We start from the raw sequence: 23,831 nt of genomic DNA, 5'->3' as shown, positions 1-23,831 counted from the left end.
TATAGCAATTTACCGACCTCTTTCCCATATCATCTCATTTCTCACACACAATGAACATGTGAGTCAGAGATTACTATTATCCTTTCTATAACACGGAAAATATGCAGTTTGTTCAAAATCACCAAGTTGAAGATTGCTGCTGCTAGGATTTGAGCTGATGTCTGTTTTAGAGCCTGTGAAGTTACACGGTGTCCCCTGGTCTTCTTAATGACACTGCTACATTTCTGAAAGACCCGGCCGCTGGTGATTTTTGCCTATAGTGAATTCTCACTGAAATCACCAGTATAAAAAAGTCTTGAGCTTTAAGAAGTCAGAAGACATAAGGTGGTATTTTATACATTAAATAGGAAAATAAATTTTGAATAAACTTCAGGTCCTAAATGAAAACCAATACCAACATTCATTTGCCTTTCTATTTTTCCCTATAATTAATCTTAAGGAATACTTAACATGTTATTAACAATTAAACATTAATTTAGATTCAAATTACAGCTATGTGGAAGGTATTTTTATAAAAAAAATTTGACAAAACTACCAAATGTGAATAAAACAAAGACATTAGGTTGCTCATCACATCAGACAGAAACAGAATCAAATAATAGGACACATATCTGTAATACATACACCTATATGTGTGTGATCACACAAGTATTCAGGGAAAATTTAGTTAAATTGAACCAAATTTAAATTACACTTAAGTTCCTAGATTTCGCTCTGAGAACGAGAAGAGCATATGCAATTTGTAAGCAGGTATAAAAGAAGACAAATTCCAAGGCATGAAGTCAGGCCAGATATAGAAAAGGCACCTTTTTCTGATACTACAGACAAAAGAACAGGACTAACACTTAGAAGACGGTTACTCAGACACCAATACTGTCTGACTCAGGAACCTTATGCATGTAACAGTCTTACTTTCCTAATTAGAGAAATTATTCCTTAAGTTTTACTTACTAGCTTTATTTCATATGAAGTATAACAAATCCATAAAATATATACCTGACTCCATAATCATGAAGCTCAAAAGAGATGAAACATGTTAAAGAATTCTGTAAAGCACAATGTGCTATATAAACCTCAGGTGTTACTACTGTGGTTTTTGGCCTTCAGTGGGAAGTGGTGCTCTCCGTTAGTGTTTGAAACTCTCATACTCCACAGAACTCACATTCTGCTGTGCCTTCCATTGCTTGCTCTCTTAGTAGCTATCATTAAGGTCAACAAGTGCAGTGTCTTGCTACCAAACTGTTCCTAACAATAACATTTGTAGGCTATATCCCTCCCCTAGAGTCAATGTAAAATAGTCATTGTTTTTAAACCATGAAAGTGTCTATAATGATAATGTCGAATATATATTTCAAAGCCATCAATTTTCTCGAGCAATCATTTCACCGTAAATTCCTTTCATTACAAAGTTTCTTAAGACATTTTCCAATGTGAAATAACAGTAAAAGAATCTTATGTTGTATACTCAGTCTTGTATCATTTTCTTTGACATATGAATCAGATGCAGGCATCACTTAGGTATTGATGCTTTTACTTTTTTTTTTTTTTTAACAGATAAATCACATATTCAATTTGGATCCCTAATTTTCCCACCTGATAAGGGTAAACAGGTATTTTTTATGCTTATTCCAGAATATAACTATATATGATTTTAAAATGTAATATTATAAAGACAAATATATTTTAAAATATATATTTCAAGAATTTAAAAAATACTTTATGAATTGAGTGACTGGTTTTCAATAAAAACATTATTTTAAATATATATTTTCTAAAATGAGAACACTAACATGAATAGAAATATAGCTGCTCAAATGAATCTAACATAGGAAACTGTAATTTTCTAATATTACTTAAATGCTCAGTCCCACATTGAAAATAGCACAGAACTAGCAAGCAGAGAATAAGGAAATTTGGCTGAAACCTCGAGCTAATTAAATCTTTGAGAGGCAATATCATAAAACGGTTAAAAGCATGGACTTTTGATCTAATCGACCTGGATACAAATGTTGACACTTAGCTGACAAGTGACTTCATACCTATGCTTGGTTTTCTCATAAGTAAAATGGCTATGATAGTATTTATACCTCATAGAACGACCGTGAAAATGAAAATGTTTAGTAACTGGCACAGAGCAAGCACTCAAAATACTGATTATTATTAACTGAGTTTGGATGATTTGCTAATTACTTACTTATACATAAGAAAGGGAAGTATACAACAAAAGATGATAAGGAATTCCCTTGAGTTTTCACATCTTGAATATCCTAACTTCAGCTTGATTTGCACTTCAAAATGCAAAATTTGAAACTTTCTAAGCTGTTCATTCATTCATTCAAATTCATGACTCTTAATGGCTGTCAGATGAACTGAGGACTGTAAGCTTTCACAAGATTTAAAAACAAAGTACCACAGCTTATCTTATAGCAGCTGATGGTAAAAGTCCCATACCTAATACAGTTCCAATCTTATTAGTTAAGACAGAATCTGTCTGTTCCAGCCACCCTCCACCGCTGAGTCCTTCCTTAAACTTGATGAGAATGGACTGATTACTCAGCAGCACGACAAGAATCCTCATGGCTGCTGTAACTGTGGTGGAGTGCAAGTGTTCTTCCATGAACATCATAATCCAGTCGAAGCCCAGTGTCCTAACCAGTTCTTCACAAGCTCTGTGTAAAGGTAGATAATTAAGAAGAAGAAAAAAACAGAATATTAATTTCAAGTGTTAGGATTTCTAATTTAAAAACATACATAAGTAAGACTAGGTTTTGTTCTCAAGATACGATAAATTGCAAAGTTCAAAAGATCTATTAAAAGTAGCAATTCTTGCTATTGTCTACTATGAATTAACTAGTGATAACCACTGGTACCATCAATTCTAAAAAGATCTTACTTACTGCAAATTAATGCTTGTCTTTTCTTTAGATGTATAAACTAGTTTTAGCAAGATATCTAGAAGTCTGTTCCTCAAAAGTATAAGATTAGCAGATACAAGACCTCCAAAGTCTTCTTCAGTTCCTACAATGAAAATATATACATTAAATTGCCTTAGTAGATAAACCAGTATAAAATATATAACACTGTTCTAAGAAATCTCACCGAAAATTACATCTTTTAGAAAACATTTTCTCCAAAAATAAACTTTTAAAAAAAATTTTAAAGGGAGGCTCAGTTGGTTAAGTGTCTGACTTTGGCTCAGGTCATGATCTCGCAGTTTGTGGGTTCGAGCCCCATGTCAGGCTCTGTGCTGACAGCTTAGAGCCTGGAGCCTGCTTTGGATTCTGTGTCTCCCCCTCTCTCTCCGCCCCTCCCCCACCTGCATACTGTCTTTTTTTCTCTCTCTCAAAAATAAATTAAAAAAAAAAAAAAGAAAGAAAACATTTTCTCTAGGAGTACTTTAGAATCCTGAAAATTGTTCATTTATATTTGACATTATCTAAACAAGTAATAAAAGACTGTAAATCTTTTCTTACATTAATATTTCTCCACCACCACCAACAGAGGGGAAATTAGTCACGTGAATAAAAACAACAATCCAAATCCTTAATTTCCAGTTTCATTTTGAAGGATATATATAGTTAAATTTACCAAATTTAAAAATGAAAAATAGGAAGCATAAACTATTCAGTAACTGTAATAAAGGAGACTTTGAATTAAATAGCACAGAAGAGAGGCAAAGGCACACAAGTGTACAAGAGAAACTGGAAAAGCAAGGGAGGGAGACAGAAAGCTTATGGTTCTCAATGGCATGGTGCGGACTTCTGGGCCCAGCCGGGACACTGATGGGCTATGGGCTGGCAAATCACAGTCCCCAGGCCTTCCTTTATTCCAGAATTGAAGTTCGGGCTACATTAGTTGTATGCTTTTACTTGTTTGGGCAAGAGACACTTTTTGCCTTTAAACATTACCTTTTAAAATGCTAATTTTGTGCCTTAAACATTGGTAAGGATGCCTCAAGCTTACCTAGGGGAATTCAAGATTCCCTTCCCTTCTAAGAGGGAAGACTGGTATTTGATAAATTGCTTTGTTGAAAACATACCACACAACCTAAATTGAGATAAGAATCACTTCCTTTCAATTATTTCCTTTTCAATTACTTCTTTTCAGGAAAATGGTGATCCAACAGAAATGAAAAATTCTCCTTAGATTTATATCTAGTTTTCTGTCAGTTTTGCTTCTCTTAATTTTCAAATACAGTTTAAAACAATAAACTCTGAACTTCCAGCTTAAGTTGTTTCCACTCCGACTGATGCTTTCTTCCACAGTGCACTACCCTTTTATGCTATTTTATTCTGCACTATTATATTGCTCTTCAGCATTATTCAAACCATTTTATTTTTTGTAGGTGTATCCTGAATGCTATATAAACTACTTCAAAGAAAAAACTATGGTTTTATTTGGAACATTATATTATAGTTAATGTAATCTTCAGTTCATATCAAATAAACAATGTCATATACTAACAAGACCAACAGTGTGCTTCTGACTTTCTCTATTATTTCAAATGGCAATGAAGTGATGAGAATACTAATGAACTTGGCGTATCAACAGAAAAATTTGCTAATTTATACATCCCCACTACTGTACTCTTCTCAAAGGAAATTTTACACTAGTTGTGCTAATTGAATTCAACAACTAGCAAGAAATATGGAGACTAGAGAAATATTTGTCTCACATCTTTTTATACTTGAAACAAGTGTTCTATATTTCCAAAGATTTTTAAAGTACTTTCAATAATATCTGTTTACTTGGCTTATATTAATTCAGAGCTAAGATATAATCTGTGCATATGAAAGAAAAATGTAGTGGTTAAAAAAAGCTTACAATGTTGGTCTGGATTGCCTGGGTTCAAATGGAAGTAGTATGATCTCAGGTAAATGTCTTTTACTCATCTTTCTAGGCCTCAGTTTCTCCCCTTGTAAAACTAGGAGAGCAATAATACCTATTTCATAGAATTGTTACAGGAATATAAAAAGCACTTAAATAGTACCTGGCAGACATTAAGCACTCAGTAAGTGTTATTCATTGATTTTATCTTATGCTTCTTATCCTCTGCTAATTCGCTTTACCAAAGAAACATCAACATTGTTCCAAATGAGGCAGTAGATGAGTGGTCATCAGCAGTCTTATGTTCTGTTAGCATTTGCAGCAAATCATTCAGCCTCTCAAATCTTAGTTTCTCTTTTGAAAAACATGATTACAACACTTCTCTTCTTATTCATGAAGCACTGCAGAGGCTGTGTGCCAGGCGGTATAGCCAACATGGAGGAGAACACCTTTGTGAGGCACTGACTCAACAGTATTTTTCTCCCCTGCCCAGGTGGATAGTGGCGTAAGGGAAATCATTTATGTGATACGATTTTGGAACAATGTAACATTACAGGTAATAATGTAAGTAATGCTGACAAATATAAGATATTGTGAATTTAATTATAAGTCAACCTAAAAGGTTCTTCTGGAGTGCCTGGCTGCTCAGTGAGAAGAGTAAGTGACTCTGGTTCTTGGGGTTGTGAGTTTGAGCCCCACACTGGGTTAAGAGGTGACTTAAATTAACCTAAAAGTAAATAAAAATAAAAGGTTCTTTCAATGCTTTCCAAACAAATCTCCTATCCTAGAATATATAACAGGAAAAATACAGAACAAGGGGGGAAAAACATGCACCACATGAAGAACATATGAATAAAAAACATGCACCAAATTAAAAAAAAATGGTTGTCATGGACCCCAAATCCCGCAACTTATGAAACTACTTTCATTTTATATTTACATAAAAGATTCTAAGTAAAATGTTTTTTTCTAAGTGACTACTAAATCTTTAACAGGAAGACAAAAATAATAGTTATACACATATAATTCACACTAGCAAGTGTGTTTCTAAAGAAATGTATATAAATTTTAAAAAGTCAATTAATGCTCAAAGATCACAGAGTTGAGGCTCCTAGGGAGCTCAGTCAGCTAAGAATCCAACTCTTGATTTCGGCTCAGGTCATGATCTCACATTTTCAGAGTTTGAGACCCGCATCCAGCTCTGTGCTGACAGCAAGGAGCCTGCTTGGGATCCTCTCTCCCCCCTCACTCTGCCTTGTCTCCGCTCTCTCTCTCAAAATAAATAAATAAACTTAAAAAACAAAAGTCACACAGAAGAGTTTGCTATTTAAAGGAACACTGCTATGAATCCTCTAAGAATACGAAAGATTTAATTAATATATTCTATTTTTAAGTTTGTTTTTACAGTGATTTGACAACTCTGTATGTTATGCTATGCTCACAAGTGTACCTACCATCTGTCACCACACAACACTATTATAATACCACTGACTATATTCCCTTATGCTGTACCTTTCATCTCCGTGACTTTTCTTTTTTCACTGCTTTAAGACTGTGTTTTTAATTCATGTATAATTAACATCCAGTGTTGTACCAGTTTCAGGTGGACAATGACTCAACAGTTCTATACATTTCTCCGTGCTTGTTGGTAAGTATGCTCTTTGTCCCTGTTATTTCCCCATCTCCCCACCCACCTCCAGGGAAGATTTTAGTTTTAAAGTAAAATCCACACCCTATTAAATTCCATAGGTAATTTTGTACTTCTGCATATTGTACAGACTTAAATACAACTGCGAAAGACCAGAAAAAGAAACGTAAGGAGAAAAGTAATATAATAGCATCATATGTAATTCTAAATTGTGCCAGAAAACGGGGCGTGGTAATTACTTTTCAAGCCCCAGACTTAGCTCACCAGTATCAAGCTTCTCTTCATTGTTTATTTCCATAACTACAAATTTCTCACAAACTGCAAACGTTGGTAAAGTAGAAGAAATAAACTGGCCAAACCTTTAAATATAAGAAAAAAAGTTACAGATTTTAGATTTTTCTCTGCCCGAAAAAACCAAAAATATAAAGAAAGAAAACACAAAGAAATGAAAAAGTAGTACTCCTTGTTTTAAATAATCTCTTACAGACCTTTAGGTGATTGCATTTGGTTTACTTCCCCTAGGACCATCTCAATTAACATTACCTGTAACAATGTTTTAAAATAGGCAAAAATATATTCCCCCAGAAATGAGTCCTTTAATGTACTAACCCTTTAATGCACTTAGAGAACCAAACAGTATGATCCAAATTAAAATGTCCTAAAAAAATAAAATAAATAAATAAATAAAGTCCTAACATTATCTATGTGGATCAACTGTAGCCTAAAAGACAAGAACCTGGGTTTTGGAAACACAGGTAATGTTAAAATCTTGGCTCTATCAGTTTTTAATCTTGTTACTTGAGGCAAGTAGCTTAACTTCTCTGGGTTTTAATTCTTAATCTGTAAAGTAGAGAAAAACAAAAAACTTGATAGGTTTCAGGGATAATTTTAACAAAGTGATCATTAAGAGTTCCAGAATGGAACTATTTAAATCTAGATTTAAATAAATGTTAAATTGCAATAAACAATTATCTCCAAAATAATTTTTAAACTCCAGTTTTAAATCTTTTGCCAAGTTACAAAAATGTCTTCAAGGTAAATGAATATCAAAGTGAGTGATTTACATGCTACACAAATCAGAGACTAGTCTACTGGGAATACTCTAATCAGTCACTCTGATTTTCACCTGTGATACCTGGTTGATTACATGAAAACAGTCAAACTGAGTTTAAACAATTCTCTATTCGGAAAATACTTTGGTTAGACAGCTTTTTCCTTCCATTTTTGGCTAAGATGGGAATTACCAGGTGGTGAGTAAAACTATTCTACAGATAATCCATAAATATGTCTTAAGCCATTTCTCATTAGCAGCAAAATAATACATCATATAAAAGGTTTGAAATATACAAAGATAAAATATCACCATCTGTCTGGGTGATAGAAAATAAATATATAAAAGAGATGGCATGCCTGCTACAGGGTGTGTGTGTGTGTGTGCACATGCACATGTGCACACTTGTGCACATACACTTGAGAAGTAGTAGGGCTTAGGGAAGACATACCAAAAATTCCTATACTGAACACTTTTATGTCCAGGGCAAACTCTCACTGGGCTCAGTCCTACATATTTTCTCGTTCACTAATGACAACAACTGGTTTTGCTTTATAAAGACAAGGGAATATTTTTTGTGCTTACAAATATCTTGAATGTTAACATTATAGGTATCACACAGGCCTAAGAACCAATTTCGTCTCATTCATTTTAATCTCATTGGTACTTTTAGTTAATAAACAGACAGATGCAGAAGTTGTCACTACCTGAGCAGATCATTGCTGTTGGGAAAACCTTGCAGTAAGAAGCTCAGCACATTACTAATGGCAGCAATGGTAGGCTGGGATAAAGACATATCTCGAAGAGTCAGGAGCAACTTGGGGATTAGCTGGAATTCCCTCATTAATTTGGCATTCTTTGAAGCTTCACTATAAGAGAAAGAAGACTTCATATGGTCTGTGCTTATCATCTCTTCTATAATTGAAAAATAAACTACACAGATATTAACTAATACCTGGACTCAGTGAGCAGCTCAATAAAGTGTTCAAATAAGGAAAGATGAAGTTCATACGGTGCATGGAGCCAAACCTACAATAAAAAGAAAGAAGAGTGGTTGGTATATTTAGGGCTAAGAAATACCCAAATGACTATCCAACAAACATAAATGCAGCACACAGAACTTATTTCACTTATATAACTAACTGACTATAACCACTTTATAAATTTTTATTTGGTGAAGCCCTATGAAACTGTTTGTACAGAAGACTTCTGGTTCTCTTTATAAAGGATTAATTGCTATGGAATTACCCTCCTAAACAACTGGAAAGGCAAGATCTATAGAAAGCTTATATGGAAATCAGTGACTGAATATTATTACTGAATACTGAACACAACATACGGAAAAGAATGAATACTGAATGCTATGCATTGAACACAAAGACTAAGTGACCGAAATCTCATGTGGGGTCCAAAATTGGAAATAACCACTGCAGAACTGTACATCAAACAATTCCTGGAACTTAACAAAGGTCTGAGACTAGTTTGCACTCCCACCAAAGAGTGGGTAGATTTCATAATACATGGGGAGTTAGGTAGAGGCCTTAGAAGTGAAAAACTGAGTGTTCGTGCTAGACTAAAGGTAACTCTAGGGCCACCCTAACAAATCCTAATAGTGTGCATCAAAAATATAACTACAATGCCAGAGCAAAGTTCAATACTTTTATAAGGGAAAACAACGAAGTCTAGCACTTAATGATGTAAAATTCAGTATACAATAAAAAATTACCAAGTATGCAAAGAAAAAGGAAAATAGGACACATAAGTAGGAGAAAAATCAATTATTACATATAGCCCAGAAATGACAGATATTAGATTATTAGGACTTTAAAAAAGCTATTAAAAATATGCTCCAAGGGCACCTGAGTGGCTCAGTTGGTTAAGCCTCTGACTCCTGATTTTGGCTCAGGTTGTGATCTTGTGGCTCATGGGTTCAAGTGCGTCAGACTCTGCACTGACAGTGTAGAGCCTGCTTGGGGTTCTCTTTCTCTCCCCAGCTCTCTGCCCCTCCCCCATTCCAGCTCACTCTCTCTCAGAATAAATAAATAAACTTTAAAAAATAATAAATAAAAAAATAGGCTCCACATGCTAAAGAATGTCACCAAAAATCTGAATATGGGAAGGAGAAACAGAAAAGAACCAAAGATGCAAAATGAACTTCTACAGATGAGAAGTAAAATATTTAAAATAAAAAATATTTAAAATAAAAAAAATGGATGGAACTAACAGCAGATTGGACACTGCAGAAAATAAATCAGTGAGCTTGAAGACACAACTCAAAATCGAGCATGAGAAAAAGAATGAAAAAGAAATTACTAGATAGAGCATTAGAGACTTGCAGAAAAATACCAAGTAATCTATCACATATGTAATTGGAGTCCAGAAAAGGTGGTGGGGAGGGCACAAGGAAAAATAGCTGGAAAAATAATGGCTAAAAATTTTGAATTTGATAAAAATGACAAACTCACAGATCTAAAAGTCAACAGACTCCAAGCAGAAGAAATATAAAAAAAAAAAAACAATGGAGTGACTGACATCTTTAAGGTATAAAAAGAATTTTGAACAGTTTACTAGAATTCTATTCTATGCAAAAATACCTTTCAAAAAAAGAAAAAAATAAAGACTTTTTTAGACAGAGAATTTAAGGCTACTAGGCACTATGAAAAATGTTAAAGGAAGTTTTTCATTTGGAAGAATTATATAAGATGGAAATCTGGATCTATACAAAGGAAAAAAATGCCATGAATATTATATATGTAAGTAATTATGTATAAAAGAATTTTTGAATGTCTTTAAAAGATAACTATTTAAGCAAAAATAATACAGAAAGTATTGTGGAGATCCATAAACATATAGAAGTAAAATGCTGGACAATAAGAGCACACAGGACAGAAGGAGAGAAATGGAAGTGTATCTTTGCAAGGTTTCTACACTCTAGGTAAAGTGGTATAATATACTTTGAAGACAGACTGAATCATTATAGAGGTCTATTATAAATTCTAGAACAACCACTAAAAAAGAAAATGCCTATATTCTATCACCAGTACTTTACTTTTATCTGTCAAATGCTGTTTTAAAAATAGGATGAATTAAGTATTATAGACGATTATGGCTTGCAGTAATTAGGAATGCTATATGATGCCATAAAGTGTGCAAGGGTAATTTAAAATGAAGCCAAAACTTGTCAAACAACTAAATTTCTGATGTTTGTATTATAAGATTTTAATCAGATACTTAAAACTAAAAGTAACCCATGATTTAAACATATCAGTTACCAGATGAAAACAAGCCGGGCTTCATTAGGTAGGTTTCCTTAGTACTACCAGAGTTCTCTCTGCATACCTTTACCTCTGTGCTTTCACAAGTTTTTAATCGTCTATTTATTTGCTTTTCTCTTCTAATGGACTAAATGCCTGGAGGCAAGGACTCTATCTTTTATTTTCACATCATTAGCACCTAACACAATGCCCGGCTCAAAGATGCTCAGTAGGTATTTTCTAAAAGAATGAGAGGTTTGTGTATTATAATTTTAAATATCGGGTTGAGAAATGTATACTTTATTGTGTTGGAAGGGAAATCACTGCAAGTTTCTGAAGGAGTGATACGATTATGCCTCAGAAAGAATGAGGTCAAAAGATCTATGGACAGGCTGAGGAAAGGGGGAAAGAAGTGATAGTTATCCTAGTAGGTAAGAGGAGTTGATTAGGGCTTAGACTAGGATGTCAAAGTAGAAACAAAAGGGTCAACTACATGAAATATGGAAGTACAGTCTATAGGACTTAATTTCAGACTGTTTATAAACAGGGAAGAAGAAGAGGGATGATTTTTCAATTTCAAGCCTCAGTGACTAGGGACATGGTGGTATTATTAATAGAAACAGAAGTTAGAAGGAAGAACTAATTTGGGGAAGGATGGTTAAGTTCAGTTTAGGTGTTGCTGGGACATAAAACGAAAATGTTGAGCAAGAGATCGGAACTAAGTGTGGAAATTAGATGTCAAGCTAGAGATTCAGATTCGGGGCTCAACTTCATAGAAGATGAGGCTATGGGATGGGGTAAGAACCTCAAAGAAAGAAAATGATAAAAACAATAAAGACAGTGGACGATTTTATGTAAAATAATGAAAATTCCAGAGCCAGAAAATTATGGGGAAAGCAGTGAGAAAGACACAGGAGCCAGGACAGTGCTGCCTGAGGGCGAGTGCTGTGAAAAGAGGGAGACCCTGCATCATTTGCTCTGGAGCTGTGGGTACTAAAGATGGAGTATGGGGCCAGGCTGCTAATACACTTCCAGATAACGTTTCAGGAAAGCAATTAGGGCACACAGCCTGTTTGTTAGGGATTTAAAATAACTGACAAGACAGAGCTTACAGTATTTATGAGGCAGAAGAGTTCCAGCCTAGACTTTACAGCTAGCACACATTAAGTACTAGGCACCACTGTGGGTGGCAGGGATATAGATGGAGACATGATCTCTCTACACACGAAGCCAACAGCTCCACAGGGGGTTTAAATAATAGTTCAATACTAAACTATTATTTAATATTAAACTATGTGTTTAATACTAAAATAAATATTTAAAAGTTAACTCTATCAACATACAGAATAAGAAATGGATTCACTGACTATATATTACCAGTTAGTATTCATGTACATACTTCGAAATCACAGAGTAGATCCTGGAAGGCAGTTGAATTTGGAATAATGGAGGTCTCATGTCCACTATCAACAGTTCCCACCAAGGAAAACGTTAGATGGAGAATGTGGCTGTTGAGGAGGGAACGTTTCTTCTTAAGCAGCATTGCCAGCAACTAAAAGGAAGCAATACCAAATGCCCTTTGATCAGTCATCACAAACATACACACACACACACAAACACACGTGGGAGACCTCTATGTAAAGCAATTCCTAAGACTTCTAAGCTGACTTCTATATTTTTATTATGACAATAGAACATTAGAGAAATCTGAAATGAAGGGTAATCCTATCACTATCATTAAAATATCTTTTACCTTTTCAATTCATATATATGTAAATTGTTGCCATCATATGCATACAATTTTTTCTCTTTTTCCCATAACATTTTATTGAAAGGATTTTTCTTTTGCAACATAGACTTCATGATTACAATTTTAAAACGGGTGAATGTGGGGTGCTTGGATGGCTTAGTCGGTTAAGCGTCTTGACTTCGGCTCAGGTCAGATCTCACGGATTGCGAGTTCGAGCCCCATATCAAGCTGTCTGTTGTCAGCACAGAGCCTGCTTCCGATCCTCTGTTCCTTCCACCCCACTGCCCTTCCCTGCTTGCACTCTCTCTCTCAAAAATAAACATTAAAAAAAATTTTTAAAAAAGGTTGAATGATAGGTTCTGGAATGGTTTTAGAATTATTAGTCATTCTCATACTGTTGGAACATTTAGATGGTTTGTATATTTTCATGGTAAAATATGCCACAACAATCATTTTGAAAGTTCTGCAAAATAAAACACTTACCAAAATAGTGTGATTAAATCTACAGTAAACAGTAAACAGTTTATTCACTACTAATGAACTACTGGCTACAAGTTAGAAAAGGCATTTGTACTTCACCTACACTAGAGGGATTTAATCTTGCTCCAAATACTTGTTTCTCTTCTGACAAATCATTTTCTGCCTAAACCTAGTAGATTGTGAATATATGAACACTGTATATATTTTAAATCCCACATGACTATTCAGGATTAGCAATGGCACAGATATTATACAGTGGCTCTCACATCCACTAGGTAAGTAAAGGGGGGGATAAAGACGACCAGGTGTGGAAGGGAGAGACAAGGAAAACAGGGAAATCTCTGGATCTATCACCCATCTGGCAGTCTCTAGAGCAGCTGGCAATATGACCCTATTTCATTCCACTCCTATTTCCATAGAGGAAAATAACTCCAAACTAGCAAATCTATGAAATATATCAAAGCTATACTGAGATAACACAGCCTAATTCAAGAGTTTAGGAAGTGAGATTTGGTGCAATAGGTTAAAAAGCTTGAGCCAAAATAAACAATTCATCTTCTCATTTGAAATACATTAGTTTTACTAAAAAGTACTGACTTTTAAAAAAAATTTTTTTTTTTTTCAACGTTTATTTATTTTTGGGACAGAGAGAGACAGAGCATGAACGGGGGAGGGGCAGAGATAGAGGGAGACACAGAATCGGAAACAGGCTCCAGGCTCTGAGCCATCAGCCCAGAGCCTGACGCGGGGCTCGAACTCACGGACCGCGAGATCGTGACCTGGCTGAAGTCGGACGCTTAACCAACTGCGCCACCCAGGCGCCCCAAAGTACTGACTTTTAAAGTTTACTTGGATGAGATCATTCTTCCAGAGTTTGAAAAAAATACGTATAATGAAAATTGAGAAGATTTTTTTTTCAATGCCGAGTAAAGTGAAGGCAAAGCTCTATGGTTACAAACCTGGTAGCCCTTGATTCTTTCCATTTCTTTGCTGGCTAGTGGGTTACTCTTGACCACACAAACCAGGGCCTTGACTGCTGCATAGAGCCCTTCCACATCAGAAGCCATGGCCACCAGGCCCAGGATGGCTGCAGCTCCACCAATGTACTGCAAAGTAGTGGCAACAGGCTTAGGGACAAATGTTCTTACTCCTGATCAAAAGATAGTGAAGAATAATTAAATTCCCCATGTAAACAAGAACTGAATAAATCATCTTAAGAAGTATTTAATTTTAAATTATACTTAAAAGTAAATAAACACCTCTATCTTAAAACAAAAATTCTAAAAACAAATCCAAGGTAGGATGTGGAAGGTAATAAATGCGAATGTCTACACTCTCAGAGATGAGGTGGGAGTAAAGGAGTGAGTAGAGAAGGGCTGGGTTTGAGAGCAAGCCCAAAGGTTCAGACTGTGTAGCTTTGGACACTATAAAGAAAAAGCACAGAGGCATTGGGAACACATTTCTGAGGTGAGTGAGAATGCTTTATTAGGTACTGCTGGGGAATAAACTTGGGGAGGGCAACAGCACTTTAACTCTGAACTGGGGAATGGGATGCGGATGTCATCCACGCAAGGACCAAGTATTCCCAAGAGAAGCCAAGCAGGGCACCTCACTGACCATCACTCAAAGCTCTCCTAGTCTGAGTAACACTGCATCAGTGACCCCAGGAGAGCATAATCATGTGGAAACACAGGCCTAGAACTAACTTCATGTCAACTAAAAAAAATTGCATCTATATTCCTAACCTTGTTTTTAAAAAAAGGCATTGTTTGAATGTTGTTTGTCTATTAATCAAGATTGAGTTTTCCAAAAATTAAACTAACATGGTTTTATATTTTTATATGCTTTGCAGCATGCATAATACTTGCATATATTATGGCACAAAATTTTGAAAACTACCTTGTAAGGTAATTAGGACCAATATTACTAGTTTACAGATAAGAAGTTGAAGTCTAAAGAACTCAAATGTCTGGTGTAATGCCACAGAGTGACAGAATAGGAGCTAGAACCTCAATCTTTGAAGTCTTCACCCACTGGTCTTTCTACTATTCCATGTGCTGCTATATTTTTGCAAAGGACATAGTTCAGGCTCAGTAAATACTTGCTGTTATCAAATACAGAAAAACCACTATGTGTCTTAGCATAAAGGAAACTGCTTTATCACGCAGTGTAGTTAAAGAAAAAAACCAAAGTTAAGACATGTGCATATTGAGACAATAAAAATTGCCAATGTCTGGTAAACATGGAGGAGTCTGACTTGCGTAACGCTAACTTTCTGCTAATCTAAAGAGAACCAATATTATGTATTGATTTGTGTGTTAAATATAGAATGGCTGGTTCTGAATTTTGAATCACCTGACTGGATTATGTCTCAGGATTCTATCTAATAAAAAAAAAAAATCAACTCTTTTTAAGCAGACATCAGGTATAAGGCTCTGCAGAATGTCTACCAGCTCTAATGTTTACTATAGTTGGATTCACTGTTTACACTCCAAAGCTCTTATGTCTACCTCACTTCCAAATAATAGATACACTCATGGGTGTCACCAACACTGAAGAAAACTATGCAATTTTCCTCAATATTTCTCTAAGTCTTTACATCTGTCCCTAAATGTAAGTGTGAAATTTACCTTGAAATTACACAGAAATAGTCAGCGTCCATCAGTACTGACAAAAGGGGGACAAAGTTAATGGGATTTTTAAAAAGATTATGATTTTTAAAGTTGACTGGAGTTTGAGATTGTTACATTAATCTCTAGATATTGCAAGAACACTACAGGTCGGCACTATAAAATATGAATTTAAACACCTCTCCTCCTGTGAGGAAAAGTGAATGCAGATTTGAAGGTAAATAAAGAAGTTTAAAACAGTAAGACAATCTGACTCACCCAGGTATCCAATCAGAGTAGCCCCAACTGTCCGTGCAGGCCCATTAAGATGTCCTGCTGAATTGTGTATCAACTTCACAGGAGTGGCATTCTCATGAGAGGAAATGCCTAACTGAAGAATAAGAAAGGGAAAAAAAAAGAAATGTAACTATAGAAGAACAGTCTGAACATTTTATTGGAAAAGGAAAAAAAGAAAAAGAAAAAAAGACCTGATTGGTACCATATCGTTTCTTTCTCTCCTTATCAGAATACTAAAAACATGGGCATTCATGTTTTTAAAATGTATGAGCTCTTCCAATGGGTAGAAACTCACAGAAAGTAAATTAAATACAATCTGCTCAGATAAAGATGGTGAGGGGGCCTTGGAAACAGTTTCAAGGGTCTTTCTGAATGAAACTGTCATAGTTTAAAAGTTCTTATCATTCACTGCCTCACAGTATTTCTGATTAGTGAACATAATATTAGCTTCACTTCATTTCCAAGTAAACGTCACATAAATTATTCAAGTGTTTACAGATAAAACATGCCTACAGAAAGGACATGTTAAGTTTTGCACGTGTACACCCTCATAAACGTAATGAGCTTTCAAAGCAAACGCAATCCTAAGACTTTAATTCTACTGTTACCTGTAGAACTAAATTTACGTATAGTTCATGTTCTCTGGAAGATGGTACATGTATTTACAGACAAACGACTGTTAATACTTACTGTTCCCAAATCCTTTCCTTCCAGTCTGTTGGTCTCGTTCCCCCTGGGCTTTGCCTCCCCTAATCAGCCAAAACACCTTGCCAAGCTCACTGATGACACTCACATCACTAGACCCACTGGTCATCATTCCTCAGTCCTAGTCTTTCTTGACCAGACACATTCGCCATGGCAAATCATGGATTTCCACCACATCAAACTCTCCTAGTTTCTCTCCTTTCTTGTTAGCTGTAGCTCCTCACTGTTTCCTGCTGGTTCTTCTTGATCTCCCCAGCTCCACAGTCCTGGATGTTCCAGGTCTCAGTCTGTCCCTTTCCACATCTATCTACACTTTGCTGAGAGCATCCAGTCTTGCGGCTTTAAATACCACCTCTGAACATCTATGGTTCAAATCTCTCCACTGAACTTCAGATTCATATTTTCAGTGGCTTTGAGATCTCTACTAAGGTGTCTAATAGGCTGCTCAATTTTCCCAAAACACAGTTCTCAATGTTCCTCTCAAAACTGCTCTTCCTGAAGTTTTCCCCAAATCAGAAAAAGTAACTCTATTTTCTTCACTGTTAGAGCAAAAAACCTCAGAGTTATCCTTGATTCCTTCCTTTCCCTCACATCTCACACCCAATCACCAAAACTATTAACTTGATCTTCAAAACAGACCTCAAATCTATTCATTTCTCATCACAGCCACTGCTATCACCCCTGTTCACAAACCCATCATCACTCATACGAATTATTACAAAACAAAACTACTCACCTTTTTCCTACCTTTGTCTCCCTTCAATCTATTCTTAATAGAGGTCATAGTCATCCTGGCTAAAAAGTCAGTCACGACATCTCATTCGTTAGGTCTGGAACCCTATAACGCTTCCCATGTCACTTAAAGCCAACACCTTTACCACTGCCTATAAACCCTAAGTGGTCTAGTGCCCATTACCTGTTTGAATTCCTCTCCTACTACCCGGTTTTCTCTCATTTGCTCTAGTCGCACCTGCCTCCGTGGCAGGCATGTACCCTCCTCAGAGCGTTTGCACTTGTACTGCTGGGACAACTCCCCCTGCCCGCCTCCCGCCCCCGATGCTGTGCCATGCCTATATTTTCATGACTTGCTGCCTCACTTCTCTCAAGTCTTCTCCAATTTCACCTTCACCATGAGGCCTCCTCTCATCATCCAATTTAACACTATAAACTGATCACTTTTTCCTTCCTTTATTTTTTTGCAGAGCACTCTTCATCTTCTAACATATCCTATGATTAGGCTATTTTCTTAGTTATTATCATTTGTCTCTCCACTACCATGTAAGAACCACAAAGGCAGGGATTTTCGCTGTATCTTCTGCTGTGACCTAAACCAAATGATACCTGGCACATAAGAATTATTTTCTTTAGTTATCTGCAGTTCAATTTAACTGCCAAAAAAAAATAAGGATTAATATAAACCATGCACTTAGAAGGAAATTCTCACTTTTCCAAATTAAGCTAATTATCTAAGCATGTTTTGGCTTAAACCCAGAGCCAAATAAAACAGATATAAACAATACATAAAAGGCATTATTTTCAGGGACTACTCAGAGTTGGGTGGTACCTGTAACAAAGCTCGGAAACACTGTTCCTGAGAAAAGCAGCCACAGTTTACTAGGAAATCATTCTGCTTACCTGCTTAGCGATGGCTTTGCTGTCCAACTTGTTGTACACTTTCCGGATTCTTGCCACCGTTAGGGAAGACACAGAGAGTGCATAGAGGCCAAATGATACTTTTTCTTCCGGTACTAATGACACAGGAGATGGGACTACACCTTCAGACTTTGCATCTTTACCTTCAAAAGAAGAATGATCCTTTTCAAAATTGTCACTATTTCTCCTGTCCTAACACAAATTTTTTATTCTTACTATTTTTAAATGGGTAGAGTTGAGAATCCATTTTTTTTTTTTAAGTTTGTTTTGAGAGAGAGAGACAGAGAGAGCATGAGTCAGGGAGGGGCAGAGAGAGAAATGGGGAGAGAGAATACCCAAGCAGGCTCCATGCTGTCAAGCATAGAGTCTGATGTGGGGCTCGAACTCATGAACCCGAGTTGAAATCAAGAGTCAGATGCTTAACCGACTGAGCCACCCAAGTGCCCCAAAAATCTTTTAAAGTGGAACAAGGGAGCTAAATTTAAAAACTATTCTATTTAAGTTTTCAGCTATTCATTTATTTCTCTTTAGAAAATAGAGAAAATCAGCTAGTCATAGACCTTTACATTCCAAGTTTTATTCTTAAAATGTGTTTTACAAACAGCATAATGTAAGGGGAAAGAGTTTTAACTGTTATCAAATAAATCACAAAACATTTCCTCAAGGATCAAAGGAGAAAGAGAATGAACACGAGTGGAAGGCCTGTTAAGCTCTGTAGCACCAGGTATCCTCCCTGACAAGAGTGCTCAGATGGGCCTCCCTATATTCTTCTAAGCAACGTAAAAAGTTAAAATAAACAAACAAACAAACAAACAAACAAACAATGTAGCAGAGGAGTTAAGAATACAAGTTTCAGACCTAGGTGGCTTAAGTTTGAATCTCTGCTTTTATCACTTAAAAGATGCATGACCGACACATCTCTGGGCTTTAGTTTTTTCATCTGTAAAATCAGGATTAGAAAAACAAGGGGCGCCTGGGTGGCGCAGTCGGTTAAGCGTCTGACTTCAGCCAGGTCACGATCTCACGGTCCGGGAGTTCGAGCCCCGCGTCGGGCTCTGGGCTGATGGCTCAGAGCCTGGAGCCTGTTTCCGAATTCTGTGTCTCCCTCTCTCTCTGCCCCTCCCCCGTTCATGCTCTGTCTCTCTCTGTCCCAAAAATAAATAAACGTTGAAAAAAAAAATTTAAAAAAATAAAAAAAAAAAAAAAAAAAAAAAAAAGAAAAACAGTTCGTAAACACCAAAGTTTGGAGGAGATGAACAAACATTTATGAAGAGCGCCAGAACAACTATCTCCTTCATGTGTATTAGCTTATTTGCATATACTGATGCTCAGTGTTAGCTATTAACAGATGCTATCTAAATCAAGTACGTGAGTAACAAATTACTTAGCCACAGGATTTTTATCACTTACTACACTTATCCCAACTCTTCTGAGAGCTTCGGGAGAATAAGAGGATGAGGGCATCACTTGGAAAGAGTATTACAAAGGAATCACAGCTTAGTATTGGTTCCTTTGACTCTACCTTTTGGGAGAAAGGACAAGAGTGGACTGTAGGAACAAAGGAATGAAGAAAATATTAATTAGTCTAACGTAAAAAAAAAAAATACGTGTTTGTCTTTTCTGGAAACACCTCTCCTTCTTTTAACCAGAATAGATACACTTTAAAATGCTTTATGTAGTAAGAGAAATTGCAGAAAGAAGGCTGTGGTTAGACTCTTAGAGGGTACGCACATCTTGGAGCCAATATGATAAACTAGAAAATTAGTGATGGGGCATGAAGACAAAAATCAGGAAAGAATAGCATGATCAGTGGAGGAGAGCATTTGGAACAGGAGTGAGTGGTGAACACTATCACACTGAAGAAAAGTGAAGGAGAAGGCTTTTTTAAAGATAAACCTAATGTTTATCTTTATACGTATATACGCCCTACATGTAAACCTGTACGTACAGATGTACATGCACTTATTCATGTATCTACATGGCAGGAGATAAGTTTTACACAACTTTAAAGAATAAGTTACTCACATGGCATACATACAGCCTGAAAGCTTCCAACATAATTTGGTCCCAGTTCATAAATGGTAGTAACATTTGAAGGAGGTAAAACTTCTTCCAGAAAATGTGTGGGTCCCAGGCGCCAAACCAGTGAAGCAATCTGGCGCTGGGCAGGTGGAGTGCCAACATACGCATAGACTGTGCTGACCACTGGTGGGTTTGCAGAACCCGAACCCCCAGGGGTACTGTGAACATAATGCAGCTGTAAGAAGAGTGAAAGCAACGTGTGAGATAGAACAAAAAGAACCCCACTTTCATCAGGAAAATAGCTACTTTTTGTGTATAGCTTCCAATTCCCAAGGTCATCCAACTTTATAAATGTACAAAAGAGGCTGGGTTGAGAGCTATGAGGAAGGCCAAGATTCTGGAATCTGATGTGGAAGGATTTGTTATCATCCAACTCTCAGATATAAACTATCTAACGCCAGAAAGGGCAACATCAAATACAGAGTTACTGTTACTGTCTGGGTGGTTTCCATATCAAATTAATGATGCTTGCATGAAATTTTGGGGTTGATATAAAAAGAGAGTTTCCCTACTATAGAATTCAAGTAGTCTTGAAATTATCTGGGTTACCTTCAATCTGAGTCTGTCGACTAAAATAATTCACAAAGAGTGTTTTATAATGGGTAAAGTGCTATAGAAATTATAAAAATTAACAGTCTATTATATAATTTATACTCACACATTTTAATCTCAACATAAAACACATTCTCACACTAGTGAGACAAGTTGCCAAAATTATCATTCAATTCATTTAATAATAAATAGATAAAGTATAAGATATAATCAAGAAATCAAGTTGTTTCTTGTGGTACAGGCAGCTTTCTATCGCTTGATAGTACGAAGGACATTTCGGTTGATCGTTTTGTTCTAACAACTGTCCTAGCTTCAGATCACATCTATCGTTCCATATATTACAGTTCCCAGTGATGTTAATAGCATGAGTGTGGAGACCAACACGTGGCCTAAGGTTGGTTTCACAGGACTGTTGACTTCTAACAGGCATAGTGATGATGATGATGATGTAAAAAAAAAAAAATCAATGAAAAATCTCCTACCTCTCGATTCTAGAAGCTGAGGACATTTTTATTTTAAAAAATAATAAAAATAACAAAGAAACAAACTCCCAGAGAATCTACAAGCCCACTTCAAATGCAATCATGTGTACAAAGGAAAAAATTACTATTCCCACAGGATGCATTTTAGTGTTTATCATATTGAAACACAATGTCACAATAAGATAACATTAATGAAGGAAATGTCTTCAAGGAAGCTGTCGATTTCACTGCCTTTTAAACTTTAATTCACACAAAAGGACAAACTTTGCTTTTGTTGCTTCTTTCAAGTGATAATCGCTATAAAAACAGATACTATCCTTTAGAAGCTAATGTGTGATTTCAACAGGTTGCTAGCTGAGTTCTATCGAAAGTAACTAGCAGCATTCATCCTGATGCAAAAAAGGAACTTTTGACTCTTTATTGGTTATTTCAACTCTCTTGCCTCTCTTCTGAATATTATAGTGTATCTATATCTAAAGTAATACTTACATACTCATTCATTCAGCAAACAGTAATGGAACACCTACTACTAATTATCAAGGGACTAATCTGGGTGATCTGAGAACAAAGAAGACTAAAAACAATTCCAGCTCTGAAAGAATATAGAGTCTACTGGAACGCATAACAACAATGAAGTGACAAAACAGTGTGTTTCATAGGTTATTTAGGCATCCTTCAACTGGTTTTTCTGTTGTGAAGAATCACTTAGCAATCTGGCTCAAGCGCTGACATATTCACTAACTTCTTTAGTACCCTGAACCTCTTCTTTCTATTCTTCTCAAATAAATTGATATGAATTAGCCAGCCACGTGACTCTTAAACATATTGTTCAAATGGGTACTAAAGGTCAATTTAAAATTAAGACAGCAATTTAAAATATACCCCCTCGCAAACACACCCACCCCTAAACTACCTGGTAAAGCAGGTTGACTTACAAGCAGGAGTCTGCTTACCTTCACAGTGTTAACAAGCTGTCCGTCAATATAGAGGGCTGCAGTACTGTTTTTCAGCATGCCTTTGCTCATCACCAAAACCAGATGATGCCACTGTCCCTCAACTATAAGTTCCCCACATCGGAAGCGGGCACAGCATGGGAGAATCTCATAAAAAGAGGATTCTTCACTAAAATCATCAACTAAAATAAAGAGGAAAAAAGAAATAAAAAAACTCAACACCCTCATTCTAACAATTACTCATATATAGATCTTGACTTTATGTTCAAATATAATGATGATGTAAATGAAAATACCCTATCCATTTAACAGCTTTATCTGCAGGAAGAAGTAAAACCTGAGATCTATTTTGCCTTCTTCTGCTCAAGATATAGTTATAATCAAATAAAGTTATAATAGATGATGAAATAAATAAATAAAACAGATAATAAAATAAAGTTACAGGAGACAACAAAAAGAGGCTAATTGATTATTACCTGTCATAAAAGGTCTGTTATAAAAGGTCGTTTTAAATTCTCATTTGCCATGCATTTGGTTACAACATTGGTTAGAAAATTAAAAATTTTACTCTTGCTATATGCTCTGCTCAATGATACAAGAGGCCAACTATTTGTTCTTAGTGTGCGGCTATACTGCTCTGGCCCCTGCCTGATGACACCTGAGAGTAGGGAGGTGATTTATGGAGTGAAAAGCTTTATTTGTTCATTCATTCATTCATTCATTCATTCCAAAATTTTAATTCTGGTAAAGTGAACATACTGTGTGTATAATACAGTGATTCAACAATTCTGGACATTACATAGTGCTCCTCATGTTAAGTGTACTATTCAAACTTCTTCTCCTATTTTACTCATCCCCTACCTACCTTCCCTCAGTTAGTTAAGAGTCTGTTTCTTGATTTGTCTTATTTTCTCCTTTGTTCCTTCGTTTTGCTTCTTACATTCCACATGAGTGAAATCATATGGTATTTGTCTTTTTCCGACTCACTTATTTCACTGAGCTTAATGCCCTATAGTTTCCATCCATGTTGTTACAAATGACAAAAACTCATCCTCTGTTATGGCTGAGTAATATTCCATTGTATATATATGTATGTGTGTGTGTGTGTGTGTGTGTGTGTGTGTGTGTATCACATCTTCTTTATCCGTTCATCTATTGACAGACACTTGGGTTGGTTCCATTATCTTGGCTATTGTAAATAATGCTGCTATAAACACAGGGGCACATATATCTTTTTGAATTAATGTTTTATTTTCCTTTTTAAAAAATTTTTATTTTAAGAGAGAGTATGTATGCAAATGGAGAAGGAGCAGAGGGAGGCAGGGAAAGAATCTCAAGCAGGCTCCACACTCAGTGCAGAGCCCGACATGGGGCTTGATCTCCCAACCATGATATCATGACCTGAGCCAAAATCAAGAATAAGACACTTGATAGACTGAGCCACCCAGGTGCCCCTAATGTTTTCGTTTTCTTTTCGTAAATATCCAG

At 36.0% G+C, this 23,831-nt stretch overlaps 1 protein-coding gene across 8 annotated transcripts in view; it reads right to left on the bottom strand.

Annotated features, from left to right (window-relative positions):
- Positions 1–23,831, bottom strand: part of WDFY3 (WD repeat and FYVE domain containing 3) — a 280,210-nt gene that overhangs the window by 79,579 nt on the left and 176,800 nt on the right. For all 8 annotated transcript variants that reach the window (XM_047855191.1, XM_047855189.1, XM_047855183.1 and 5 more), the window contains 11 exons: positions 22,344–22,525; positions 20,300–20,531; positions 18,257–18,417; positions 15,899–16,010; positions 13,970–14,160; positions 12,180–12,332; positions 8,482–8,555; positions 8,234–8,395; positions 6,740–6,834; positions 2,898–3,018; positions 2,452–2,669 (listed from right to left, as the gene is read on the bottom strand). In XM_047855191.1, coding sequence (XP_047711147.1) covers positions 2,452–2,669; positions 2,898–3,018; positions 6,740–6,834; positions 8,234–8,395; positions 8,482–8,555; positions 12,180–12,332; positions 13,970–14,160; positions 15,899–16,010; positions 18,257–18,417; positions 20,300–20,531; positions 22,344–22,525 — 1,701 coding nt within the window. The remainder of the gene's footprint in view (positions 1–2,451; positions 2,670–2,897; positions 3,019–6,739; positions 6,835–8,233; positions 8,396–8,481; positions 8,556–12,179; positions 12,333–13,969; positions 14,161–15,898; positions 16,011–18,256; positions 18,418–20,299; positions 20,532–22,343; positions 22,526–23,831) is intronic.

The sequence above is a fragment of the Prionailurus viverrinus genome, chromosome B1, assembly GCF_022837055.1.
Source record: "Prionailurus viverrinus isolate Anna chromosome B1, UM_Priviv_1.0, whole genome shotgun sequence".
Lineage (NCBI taxonomy): Eukaryota > Metazoa > Chordata > Mammalia > Carnivora > Felidae > Prionailurus > Prionailurus viverrinus.
This window is presented reverse-complemented; position numbering and strand designations above follow the sequence as displayed.